General features: G+C 35.6%; 1 protein-coding gene across 3 annotated transcripts in view; it reads left to right on the top strand.

Annotated features, from left to right (window-relative positions):
• The window catches only part of LOC143223500 (uncharacterized), a 178,590-nt gene that overhangs the window by 142,217 nt on the left and 22,375 nt on the right, over positions 1-13,998 (top strand). For all 3 annotated transcript variants that reach the window (XM_076451564.1, XM_076451565.1, XM_076451567.1), the window contains 2 exons: positions 241-351; positions 1,188-1,295. In XM_076451564.1, the coding sequence (XP_076307679.1) occupies positions 241-351; positions 1,188-1,295 (219 nt within the window). The remainder of the gene's footprint in view (positions 1-240; positions 352-1,187; positions 1,296-13,998) is intronic.

A 13,998-nucleotide genomic window follows, 5' to 3' on the forward strand; every position in this document is an offset into this window, starting at 1 on the left:
GTTGGACTTCGCACCTATGAGATAACGTGCGTTTTCCTTGGTTTGCTTTCCTTCAGGAATGTTAAGGCTTTACGAATATGGTAGATGAGTATGTATACACACACACACACACACACACAGATATATATATGAGACATTTATACAAATATATTATATGAAGTACGTAAATAATATATCATTTCCAGTTTTGATTTGTAATGGAAATATGGGAACATGATAAATGGCATTTTATTATTACAGCTTGAACGGTTAGCCCAGTATGAAAGTATTCTCTCCCAGGTGGCAGCACAAACGTCTGAAGAACATCCGGACTTTAGCGATCGTTGGCGGGCAACATCAAAAGCAATGAATGTAAGAATCTAAATAACTAATTACGTTTAATGTACTTTTTGTGTTGCATGTCTGTTTAGTAAAATATTAGATAATTGGATAACTAAAACTATAGGTTAATATTTAACATTACACGAATAAAAATAATTGTTTTATATATTTCAGCATTGGAGTATTTGGACCGATGTCTGCCAACTAGATGTAATTAACGAACGTATGAACATTGAATTAATCTTTTATTGGTCTTCTGACCTTGTTTTGCGTTAGCGCATAAATAATAAAAGGATTTTACTATTTGGCTGTGTTCACAAATTTATTCTTGAAATTAAATGTTTGTTTTTAAGTTGAGTACAAAGGTACACAATGGGCTATCTATGCTCTGGTCTCCCGCTGGGACAGCAGTAAGTCTACGGATTCACAACTGTAAAATCAGTGGTTCGATTATCCTCAGTGGACACAGCAAATAGCCCGATATGGCTCTGCTATAATAAAACACACACAAACATACCTGCATGCTCTGCCCATCACGGGCACCAAAACCTGGTTTCTAGTGTTGTAAGTCTGCAGTCATGCCGCTGTGCCACTAGGGGCTATTCTGTAGCACTTTGAATAAAAATAAATGTTTTCTTTTTATATACCCAACAAATAATAATGATAAACATGTAACAAGCTCCAAGTGAAAAACATGCAAATTGTATGATATTTTCAGTAACAACGCGAACAAAAAATGTGTTTTTGCGCAAAGTTACAAAGATAAATCTATTTCAGTATCTAATAAAATATACTGTAAAAATTAAACACTTATCTGCATGCTCAAAACTATTTTTTTTTTCTGATATGCTTTACTTATTTTACAGATGGTGCGAAGAGGAGAATCCGCAATGGAAGAAACTGATTTGGATAGGGTTCAAGATCTCTTTCCTCATGATAACTTGAACCTGTATGAACAAGATCCCTTTTTCTCAGTGAGTATGAAACTTATTGAAAATAAAATTATAGTTGATTTTAACTCTTTCAGTTGAGCCTAAACGTTGTCTTACACAAAGTCTAATAAAAAAAAAAATTCTCAGAGGTACTATATTTTAAGTGGGCCCAGAATGGTCAGGTGGTTAGATTCACGGGTTCGTGTCCCCTTTCCATCAAACATGTTCACTCTTTCAGCCGTGGGGGAATTATAATGTGATAGTCAATCCCATGTTATTCGTTTGTAAAAAAAAAAAGAAAAGAAAAAAGTAACCCAAGAGATGGTAGTAGGTGGTGGTGACCTAGCTGCCTTCCCTCTGGTTTTTCATTGCTAAGTTAGGGATGGCTAACGCAGATAGAACCCATGTAGCTTTGCACAAAATTAAGAAAAAAAAACACGTTTTAAATTTTATAATTTGTGCTTTAATATAAAATACAATTCTGCTCCAAAATAACTTCAATCGGACACAAATGCTGTTAGTAAAATGACACCGTTTTAGCGTAAAATAAACTGAAAAGTGCTTAATTGTTTAAGAGACTTATAAAAAATGTTCTTATATGAATTTATTGTTCATTCAACTACAACTTATACAGTATTTACCCAGTCTAAGAAATGTAATATATAATCCTATTTACTAGCTTGATCTGATTTTGAAGAACGTTTTACAATTAGCCATAAGCACATAAATTTCATAATTAAAAAATGTCACTTTGTTACAATTTATAATAGTCCGTAATTTATGGTCCGGAAATTACTTAGGATTAGCGTCCCCAGACTATGAATCCAAGGATTCCCATTCCCATTAGTGCGTCATATGAGTGGTTGTTTTGAAACTTCACGCTAAGCTACACGAGGACTGTGTATTCTCAAGTGGGTTTCTTGTCATCACGAACTACACAGGGATTATATTCGCTAGCTGTTCCCGTTTAGCACTGATAGACAAGAGGGAAGCCAGTTAATCAACAAACCCCATCAACAAATCGTAGATTACCGGTTGACTGTTGGAAAATGAGAAATTAAGTCGATATGTAGAGTGGCTCAAGTTTTGACGGTGGGTGCTATTGGTTAGGTACTTTCCCTTTAGTCTGTCAGTTTATAATTTGGATGATGGTATAAGCGGGTAAGCTTTGTGTCCGTTTGTAAAAAAAATAAAAACATATGATAAAAGAAACCATAATTTTTTGCATAATTTGACCTATCACCACCTTTTAAAGAAATTACTACTTTTTATATATTTCAATAGGAATGTTGATTAAAACGTGACTAAATTTCGTACACGTTTTATATTAAAGTGTTAAAACAAATTATTGTAAGTCATGTGTTTAAAATGCTAATTCATTATTTTCTTTACAAAAAGTTCCCAGTTGGTCAGCGGTAAGTTTACGAACTTACAACTCTGAAGTATGGAGTTCGATTCCCCGTGGCGAATAGATAGTAGATAGTCATTGTGTGTGTACCTTTGTGCTAGTACAAACACACCCTTAAAAATTAACCAAAATCATTTTATGTGTATAAGTGCTCTTTTTTGTTTGAGTGAGTGGCGGTATCTTCTAAAGCACTATTTGTTTGTTTATTTGAAATTTCGCACTAAGTTACACGAGGGCTATCAGCGCTAGCCGTCCGTAATTTGACAATGAAAAAAACAACAACAGAGAATGCAGCTAGTCACCATCACCCACCATGTCTTGGACTAGTACTTTACGACGTATAGTGGGATTGATAAAACATTATAACATTCCCACGGCTAAGAGGGTCTGCATGTTTGATGTAACGGGGATTCGAACCCTCGACCCGCAGATTACGAATCCATCGCCGTAACCACTTGGCCATGCCATGTCTTTTAGAGGACTAATTAAAAATTATCTCATAACTAACAATAATGTTTTAACTTTAAACGTATATAGTTGAATTTGAAGCTGTAAACAGTGTAAACCAAGAATGTAACTAGTCTCATGTTGTTTAGTTACAACGCTAAAATCATGGGCCCGATTCCTCTCAGTGGGCTAAGCAGATAGCCCGATGTGGCTTTGCTATAAGGAAACACACACATATTGTTTAGTATCCCGTAGTTTAGGTAACTCTTACAAATCTCTACAGTCATTGTACTTTTTTTTTTGTGTTTTACTGATAGAGGGCACTTATTCATTCCTTTACTATTGCAGATCTAAAGAACTATATTCTGAAATGCGTTAATGGAAGGCACGACAAAGAAAGTAACATTGTTCATATAAATTGGTTTATTGGTCATATATTTACTAATTTCTTCCCATGCAACGTCTTGTTTTTTATAACTGTTCGTGCATTAGATCACATAATTTCCGTTGTTTCGCTAAACAAAAATAACTGCTAAAAATGGGCCAAAATCGAAGTGTTTTTTCACTCTCTAATTATTTTGCTGTATGTAGGTCTTTTCCTTCTTTTAATTTTTCTCCATCAAAGGTTAGGCAGCTTTCAACCGTAATGTAGGCTAAGACAGACATTATCAAATATTACTTGCCTTTATTTCTTTTGGCAATTAAATGAATAGTAAACTGGATAATTTGAGTTGTGTGGCACCCCTTTTTATTGTTTTTATATCTGTAATTATATGTGTATTTACTTCTGCCTATTAGTTGTCTCACGCAAAGCAAACATTCATAATATGCCAATGTTTGCTTTAGTGTTTGATCAGGTGTGATATATGTGATTATATCTTTCATAGGAAAATTTGACTCGATGGTTGTTTTCAGAACTTTAACTGCAGAGCTAATTCTACACGATAAATAAGTCCATCTTATCTCATCCGAAATAGAATGTGCAACTTGTTGGTGTTATCTTTTTCACTAATTGATATATATTTATGTGTCATTCTAATATCACAATCTCGCATTTGCCAACAAATAATTATCTTTACCTTGTCATTGATAGCAGCACTTATATGACCGCACCGACACTCATAATGCATTGGAAAACTTATCATTAATCGTTGTTTCCAGCGTCGGGGGTTGTTTGGTGATTTTCAACCCAGTCGTTGTGGGTATAATGGGCACACTACACAAGACGTTCAGCACCCAAGTTCAAAATCGTTCCCGCCCTTATATTTTTTTTGCAAATTATTATGGGATTTCTGAACTTTGAAAGGAAAAATAGGCTTAACTTCTCTAGTTTTGTGAAAGTATTCATAACTTCACTAAATTACCATGCTAAAATATATATAACCAAATGATCCAGTAATGATGACACATTTCGTGATAATATAATGGATAGATTGTGTTTAAAACTTTCATGAAACACGTTTGTATCAGTCCGGCATGGCCAGGTGGTCAAGGGACTCGACTCGTAATCTGACGGTTGCGGGTTCGAATCCCCGTCACACCAAACATGCTCGCCCTTTCAGCCGTGGGGGCGTTATAAAGTTACGGTCAATCCTACTATTCGTTGGTAAAAGAGTAGCCCAAACGTTGGCGGTGGGTGGTAATGACTAGCTGCAACCCTCTAATTTTACACTGCTAAATTATGGACGGCTAGCGCAGATAGCCGCCGAGTAACTTTGCGTGAAATTCAAAACAAACCAAAGCTTCGTATCACATACCCTCACCAAATACACACACACAGTGAAAGCGAAAACCTCGCATACGCCATATTGGGTGTTTGTTCATTTATAGTGATAGTTTATAAATCCTTGGAGTGTGCGTACGGTCAGAACCAACTATTTGGAAGCGCGGACTTGCTTTATTTAATATGGCTGATCTAGATAACATGCCAAATGTGTGCCCTAGTATCAACTAGAAGTTGTGTAATTGCTTGGTGTGTTAGTTGATAAAATTAATTTGAGTACAGGCTTGACCTAGATTTCCGCTGTTGCTGGAATTAATTAGGAAGTTCAAGTTCCTCATGCAATATCCGATCCTCATGAAACAGAGTCTCATCGAAAGCCTTGCCAGGAAGTTGAGCAGACATTAATGTATAGCTGAAAACGCAATGATAATATAATATGGATATACAGTGCCTTGCAAAAAATATTCATTCTACCACTAATGCCGGGCGAGCATGGCCAGGTGGTTATATCGCTCGTCTCGTAATCAGAGGGTCGCGGGTTCGAATTCCTGTCACACCAAACATACCTGCCCTTTCAGCCGTGGGGAGTTATAATGTGACGGTCAACCCCACTGTTCATTGGTAAAAGAGTAACCCAAGAGTTGGCGGTGGGTGGTGATGACTAGCTGCCATCCCTCTAGTCCTACACTGCTAAATTAGGGACGGCTGGCGCAGATAGCCCTTGTGTAGTTTTGCACGAAATTCATAAACAAACCAATCAATACCTATGAAATTGAGAATATTCTAATTTTCTTTGTAAATCTGACTTACGTACATCGTATTAGCATGTTTGTAGTCTTCTCAGTTTGTAGTAGTTTGTGTAGATTCTAAATGTAAAATTCCATTTGAAAGTTTCATGATTGCAATCTTAGAAGGCAACAAAATGTGGAAACTTTGCAGGGGTGGGAGCGAATGCCTTTTCAACGCACTGTATGTATATTGATAATGAACGTATAATGCAGTTATTGTATGTGTTTATGTATATTATAAATAACCCCGTTAAACTATATGGAAAGCCTCGTTTGAATTATTTCCGACCTGTGCGGCCCATCTCCCGAGGGGAAGGGCGGTATCGCTGAAAGAAGCGGGTGTGCTGAATATCACAACCTTCACGAAAACCAGTCGTCGTATGACTGATAACGGGAGTGCTAAACGGGTGAGTAACACATAGAAAATGTCATTTGGATAAAGCAAGCTCAACGTCCTCTGTGAAATTTATGAATTGAAAAACCTTTATGAGTAGAGTTACCTTTTTAAGAACATTTAACAGATAAGCAACTCTGTGTTGTGGGTGTTGTTGGAATTTGAATCATTTTTGTTATAGAACAGGAGGGGGGAGAAGTGTTCGTATTTAAGAGGGGTGCTGAATAGAAAAAACCACTTCTGGTCTCACCTGCACCACTGCAGTGTCAGAAGACACAAGACTTGAATACATTAATGTTGATAACTACACGTGGTATTAATCTACTTTTAATATAGTGTTTATCTTCAAATAATCTTACAATGGAGGAAAGTTAAAATGACTTACGGTGTTAGTTTGTTTGTATTTGAATTTCGCACAAAGCTATACGAGGGCTATCTGTGCTAGCCGTCTGTAATTTAACAGTGTAAGACTAGAGGGAAGGCAACTAGTCATCACCACCCACCGCCAACTCTTGGGCTACTCTTTTTACCAACGAATAGTGGGATTGACCGTCACATTATAACGCCCCCACGGCTGAAAGGGCGAGCATGTTTGGCGCGACCAGGGATGCGAACCCGCGACCCTCAGATTACGAGTCGCACGCCTTAACCAATGTGGCCATGCCGAGCCTACGGTGTTAGTAGTTTCACCTTTTGCAACGTTCATTGCAAAGGGTATTAAAGAGTTTTCAGTTGAATCTTGGCTATTATGCCCTGTTAGTTATTTTCAAGATGGATAATAATTTCTGAATTTTGTTTCGTTGACATAGTTTTCTATTCAGGCACATTATACTACTATATATTAATATTAAAAAATAAATTGGCATTTTTTGGCGCAGTGAAAAATAAAATCCTTATTAACAATTTCAATTGACTAGTTTCAGTAACATGGTTACCATCATCAGGCCCCCTAATGGCTCAGTGGTATGTCTCCGGACTTCCAACGCTAAAAAATCGGGTTTTGATACCCATGGTGTGCAGAGCACAGATAGCCTATTGTGTAGCTTTGTGCTTAATTCAAAACAACACCAACAACCATCATCAGGGCTAGTAACATGGGTACCGTAATTAGGACTAGTAACTGTGTTACCAAAATTAGTCTGCTGGAATTTTTAATAAACATTTTATCTTTCACCGAACCAAAAACCAACAATAACAAAAAAATGATGTTTTTGTTCTTTACCCTTAATAAGTCTAAACGACGTTTAGGGTTTAGTTTCGCATTGGAAAAAAAATGTATCCGAATTTAGCCAACGTAAACAGAAGAAAGCGATTCCGTTCATGTAATGTTTTATATCTCTCTTATTTCTGTTCATGAGATGTATTAAAGTGAAATATAGTATAAGGTTTGTTCATTCGGATTGTATATTTCTGTCTTTCCTCCATTGTTTCAGTGGTAAGTTTTAGTTGGCTCATAACGCTATAAACCGGGTATCGATACCCATGGCGGGCAGAGTATAGATAGCCCGTTGTATAGTTTTGTAACTTGCGCTTAACGACCAACAAACTTTTTTATTTTTTCACATACTTTAAGGCCTTGTTTTTTAAATAGATAACACAAGTGCAGTTGATCTCTGATGTAAGAGTTACGACAAAACACGCAGGTAGATCTTATCAGTGTTGGGTCGTGATTGTGCACTTTGAACTGCATTGGCATTACTACCAATAAGTAAAACACTTACGCATATATACTCACTGCGACACATCACTACCATTCTTAGGAAAGACAACCGCTGAACGTGTAGTTTTCAATCCCTTTTGTTGGAGGGAAATGCTTGAAATGTTTGTATAACTGGAATTGTGTTTTTGTGTTCCCTGAAACTACTTACCAAGTATGACGTGAAGTGTTCGTAAGTGTTCCTCCACTGTCTGAACACCCTCTCTTCAGGCGTTGTTAAACTCTACATGGTAAACTTGTGTCTAGATGGGAGATAGTTTTTTGAAGTGGGTAAAAGTAAGCCTCGTATTGTATTATTCCTCTGATTAGTTTTGAATAGTTTCTATTTACCAGGAACTACACTTGTTACCAGTGTACAGTATATCTTACGTTTCATTGTGTTTTTTAAGTATAGATAAGTAAAATTGTGTTTGTCTACATTGTTCACGTTTGATCGATATAACAAAATATGTGACTGAGCTCTTGTGTGTTTTAAAACAGACTTTCAAAAGCGTTGAAAGTACAATGAATAATTTGTTTGTTTGTAGTTAAGCACACTACTGTGCAATAGGCTATCTGCGTTGTGCTCACGACGAGTATCGAAACCCAGTTTCTTACTTTGTAAGCCGCAGACATACCGCTGTACCAGTGAAGGGGCTTGACGAAGAATAGATAAAACAAATTAAATGAATGTTTTGAAAGTTCTCGTAAGTTTTATATGAAGGATAAGTTCAACGTTAAAAAAAATTCCAGTTATTTTGAAAAACAACGATATTTTTCTAAAAATCAGACAGGTTCTAGTCTCAAAAGTACAATAAAATACCAATAACGTACTATACAAGCTCAAAATCAGTAAAAAAACAACAACAAACTCGTGCACTGTACATATTTCATCTTCAGTACTACGACGTTTTGCAAAATAACCATCATTTATACCAGATGACCAATTTGGATAATAAAGAATTTCACGCCATCTTCTTACAACATTTTCATCAGGCCCATCATTTTTATTTACCCCCCACTAGTACAGCGGTAAGTCTACGGATTTACAACGCAAAATTTAGGGGCTCGATTCCCTTCGGTGGGCTCAGCAGATAGCCCGATGTGGCTTTGCTATAAACGCAAACACATTTTTATTTAATAATTTAAATTTACTTTTTTTTACATTTAATTATCTGAATAGATTCACGTATATTCATACTAATTAAATATCCAGGTTGTGTTAAAATAAGTTTTTATCCCCACTGAATTGTATGTTTAATTAATTTCACTGATATGTTCTGCTAATGGTGAAATAATATTATTGTTTTCAACATTTGTTTTGTGTTCATTCATTTTGAATTTGAAATTTGTTCTGTGTAAGCTATTTTACGTACATTTGATATTTTACACATATCAAAATGTCCCATTAAATCAATTTTATCTTTAAATGTATTAAGAATTTGACTAACCTTGGTTTGTACATTGGAAACATTTGTTTATTTTTTTCATTATTTCACACGATAAGCGTAATATAAATGATAGCACCAAACATTCTTTTTTATTTTTTTCTCATCATATGGATTTAACTGAATATCTTTATCCGTTTTTTTAGTATTTTAACAATTCTGTTAACAAGAGAAGGATTAAAACCTATTTCTACAGCTATTTGCTTAATTAATAATAACTCATTTTTAATATCATCCTGCTTACAACATAATTTTAGTATCCTATCCAGTAGTTTTCTAGATTTAGTTTGAGAAGTTTTCTGATGTGGCGGTATGATTACAGAAAACGTTTGCGATAAATGGTAGTTTCTAGTTTATCTTAATTTTTTACTCAATAAAACATTCAAAAAAGATAAATAACCATTTATCTCTATTTCATAATTAAATCTTGTAGAATTATGAATGCTATTAAGGTAATTAGCAAAATTAACTACTTCGTCTATATCGTGATGCCAAATCAAAAATATGTCATCGACATACCTTAACAATACTTTGGGTTTTTCATTCACTTATTCCAGTGCTTCGCTTTCAAAACTGCCCCTAAATGAATCACATAATAACGGAGATAAAGGAAGACCTATAGCTAAACCTTCGGTCTGTTTATAAACATTGTTATTAATTTGTAAAGAAATGTTTCTAACACATACTTCTACTAAGTTTGTTTGTTTGTTTTGAATTTCGCGCAAAGCTACACGAGGGTTATCTGCGCTAGCCGTCTCTAATTTAGCAGTGTAAGACTAGAGGGAAGGCAGCTAGTCATAACCACCCACCGCCAACTCTTGGGCTACTCTTTTTTAATAACGAATAGTGGGATTGACCGTAACATTATAACGCCTCCACTGCTGAAAGGATGAGCATACTAGGTGTGACGGGGATTCGAACCCGCGACCCTCAGATTACGGGTCGAACGCCTTAACCCACTTGGCCATGCCGGGCCGTTCTACCAACTTAATCACATCCATTATTTCTAAGATCTGGTTTTTATTTTCTTTCAGTTTTTGTTTTCACATTGAGCATAACACAAGTGGCGAGGTATTTAAAAAAAGTTCAACAGTTTTAAATTTTTCTTGGTTAGTTAACACAGTGCTTGCGCTCAGGGATTCAACAATAAATGAATCGCAGTTTTGCTCATTCAATCTTAGCTTAAGCTTGTTGATCAATAGACTTTCCTCTGTATTTAGTTCTTATTCAGTCTTAGCTTAAGCCTGTTGGTCAATAGACTTTCCTCTGTATTCAATTCTTATTCAATCTTAGCTTAAGCCTGTTGGTCAATAGACTTTCCTCTGTATTCAATTCTTATTCAATCTTAGCTTAAGCCTGTTGGTCAATATACTTTCCTCTGTATTCAATTCTTATTCAATCTTAGCTTAAGCCTGTTGGTCAATAGACTTTCCTCTGTATTCAGTTCTTATTCAATCTTAGATTAAGCCTGTTGGTCAATAGACTTTCCTCTGTATTCAATTCTTATTCAATCTTAGCTTAAGCCTGTTGGTCAATAGACTTTCCTCTGTATTCAATTCTTATTCAATCTTAGCTTAAGCCTGTTGATCAATAGACTTTCCTCTGTGTTCAGTTCTTATTCAATCTTAACTTAAGCCTGTTGATCAATAGACTTTCCTCTGTATTCAGTTCTTATTCAGTCTTAGCTTAAGCCTGTTGATCAATAGACTTTCCTCTGCATTCAGTTTTTATTAAATCTTAGCTTAAGCCTTTTGATCAATAGACGTTCCTCTGTATTCAGTTCTTATTCCCCAGTTACATTTGCAAGGATTTTATGTTATTCTAAATTATATACGTTCATTACACTCATACAGCACATGTTTTTTGGTACTTGAAAATGATGTGGAACTTAGATTAGCACGTTCTTGTATGGAAACTGTTAACCACCTGGTGGTGGATCCAGTATAACATTTAGGTTATTTTTATTCATACATCACATTAAAAGGTTTGAAAGTTGGCATGAGGTCCTTACAACTAAAGAAATAATGTAATCTGTATTCAGGCTTAAAAACATGTCTCAATTCAAAATGAGATTATTCATGATCACATACCTTGTGTAACAGGTTTCTAATCAGAATAGCCTGTTTATTGTAGAATTAAATATCTTTTTATTCAACAACATGCTAATTAGAATAGCATTTAAATATTTAAATAGATTTTGAACGACATGATTTGCAATGCGTATTTAAAGAGCGGTTTTTCAGTAAGCGTTTCTTAGTATTTTCCGTCTCTTTGTGGAAAGAAAAAACTTATTGGTTGATTTTTATGTCCAATTAGTCAATATTGTAATCAGATGTTTCCTAAGAAGACAAAGGTATATAACCCTCAAAGATAAAATACTAACTAGTAAAAGTCTTGTTTTTTAAATTCAAATTTTAACATTCAAATTTACTGTCTTTGTTATGAACAAAGACGAATTTACAGTGAATTTAATATTAGGATACATAATATAAAGATATTAACACTCCTACGAAAAGTGGGGCCTAATAGGCCCCAGAGCAACTTGAAAGGTTATTAATATTAGGCTAATAATTTTGTATTTAAATGAAATTGCCATTTAAATCCATTAATGAATGGATTAACGAAATTCCCACTGTCCCTATCTACTATCTAGCGAAACCACAGCCAGGGGAACGGGCTTGGTGAAATCAGGACTAGAAACGTCTTTTCGTAGGAGTGTTAAACAAAAAATTCGCTACATTTTCGGTTACGCTGGACGTAATAAAGTTTTGTTTTTTTTGGAACTAAGCACAAAGCTACACAATAGGCTATCTATGATGCATCCACCACGGATATCGAAATCCATATTCTAGCGATGTGCGTCCACTGACATACTGTTGTGCTACTGGGAGGCCATAATAAAAAATAATGTCTGTGTGTCTTCTATAATATACTGGTTTTGACCCACAGCAACACCGGTAACTAGGTCATATATGTCACTGGTTGACAGAATTTATGAGTTTCTGAAATATATGCTAATAAAACTCATTTCATTAGTATCACTTTAATACAAACGTGTACGACATAGGTTTATTGTTATCGTGCAACTGTGTGTTAGTGTAAAAAATTCTATATCAAAATTAGCACAACATGGTCCTTTACTAAACTTAATTTATTTTTATATCGTTAATAAACGCAAGACTATCCTTAATAGTGTAACCATTTATAATGAACTAGAAATGCCTTTAGCTTATGATTGTGATCATGCCAGACACTATTGGTTTAACGGAACCTCTTTATGGGACCTAAGAACATTTCCGACATCAAAGATAAAACTAGTCTGTTTTATTATGTAGTAATTCATGTCAGTTAATATATATGGCCCGGTATGGCCAGGTGGTTAAGGCACTACTCGTAATCTGAGGATCGGAGGTTCGAATCCTCGTCACACCAAACATGTTCGCCCTTTCAGCCGTGGGGGCGTTATAATTTTACGGTCAATCCCACTATTCGTTGGTAAAAGAGTAGCTCAAGAGAGGGCGGGGGTGATGATGACTAGCTGCCTTCCTTCTGGTCTTATATTGCTAAATTAGGGACGGCAAGCGCAGACAGCCCTCCAGCAGCTTTATGCGAAATTCCAAACACAAGTATACATATATGTTTATTTATTTAAATTTGAGCTATTATCTTTAGAATACCTTCCTTAGTTTTAGGTGAATCTATACCTAATTTCACAAGCTTAGTTTTAATATTTAAGATTTCATTAATCAATTTTATTTTAAATGTAAACAATATTTCCTTTATAGGGTTTTATAATGACTGTATCTTTATTTGGACTTACCTTTTTTATTATTTGTGTAACTTTAAAGATTGGTAATGATACTCATGTTGTGTTCTTAGCACAAAGCTACACAATGGGTTATCTGGATTCTGTACACCGCGTGGAATCGAACCCTGGAATTTAGTAGTCTGCAAAAACACCACTGATCTACTGTTGGATACCAATAGTACTCTTACACTTTATAAAGTATATATATGTTAACATTTCAAATAAAGTGTTACCTTGTCTTGCTGTCAACACGGGATAACGTTTGAAGCTTGTAAATATGTGAAACTAAACGTTTGCTAATCATTAGTCTGCTTTATTATACAGACGATCATAAGTATCATTCTAAACATTGTTTGTCGCCTTCACCAATATAGGGGTAGTTCTTAAAGTTTACTTAAGTGCTACTTTTAATTGTCATTAGCCAGATGGCTAGGGCGCTTGACTCGCACTCTGAGGGTTGCAGGTTTGAATCTTCATCTCACTAAACATGCTTGCCCTTTCGGCCGTGGGGGCGTTATAACGTGACAGTCAATCCCACTGTTCATTTGTAAAAGAGTAGCCCAGGAGTTGGCGGTGGGCGATGCTGACTGGCTGCCATCCCTTTAGCCTTCCACTGCTAAATTAGGGATGGTTAGCGCAGATAGTTCTCACGTAGCTTTGCGCGAAGTTTAAACCATTAAATCCGTTACTTAAGTGTTATTCTAAGTGTTTTGTCGATTTTACCAACAAGAGACAACAATGACTCTGCCCCCCCGCTAGTACAGCGGTATGTCTCCGGATTTACAACGCTAAAATCAGGGGTTCGATTCCCCTCGGTGGGCTGAGCAGATAACCTGATGTGGCTTTGCTATAAGAAAAACACAAACACAGAACAATGACTGTAGCCTCTGGAAATTTTGTTTTGTTAAAAATCCATTTTAAGTGTCATTCTGAGTGTTGTGTTTTCTCTGTTAATAGCATAGTGTTTGGAATTGATTCGTCGAACTCACCAGTTATCAGTTGGTTATTCTTTCAAAGCTCTCATTATTTAAAC

Source organism: Tachypleus tridentatus, chromosome 8 (genome assembly GCF_004210375.1).
Source record: "Tachypleus tridentatus isolate NWPU-2018 chromosome 8, ASM421037v1, whole genome shotgun sequence".
NCBI classification, from domain to species: Eukaryota; Metazoa; Arthropoda; class Merostomata; order Xiphosura; family Limulidae; genus Tachypleus; species Tachypleus tridentatus.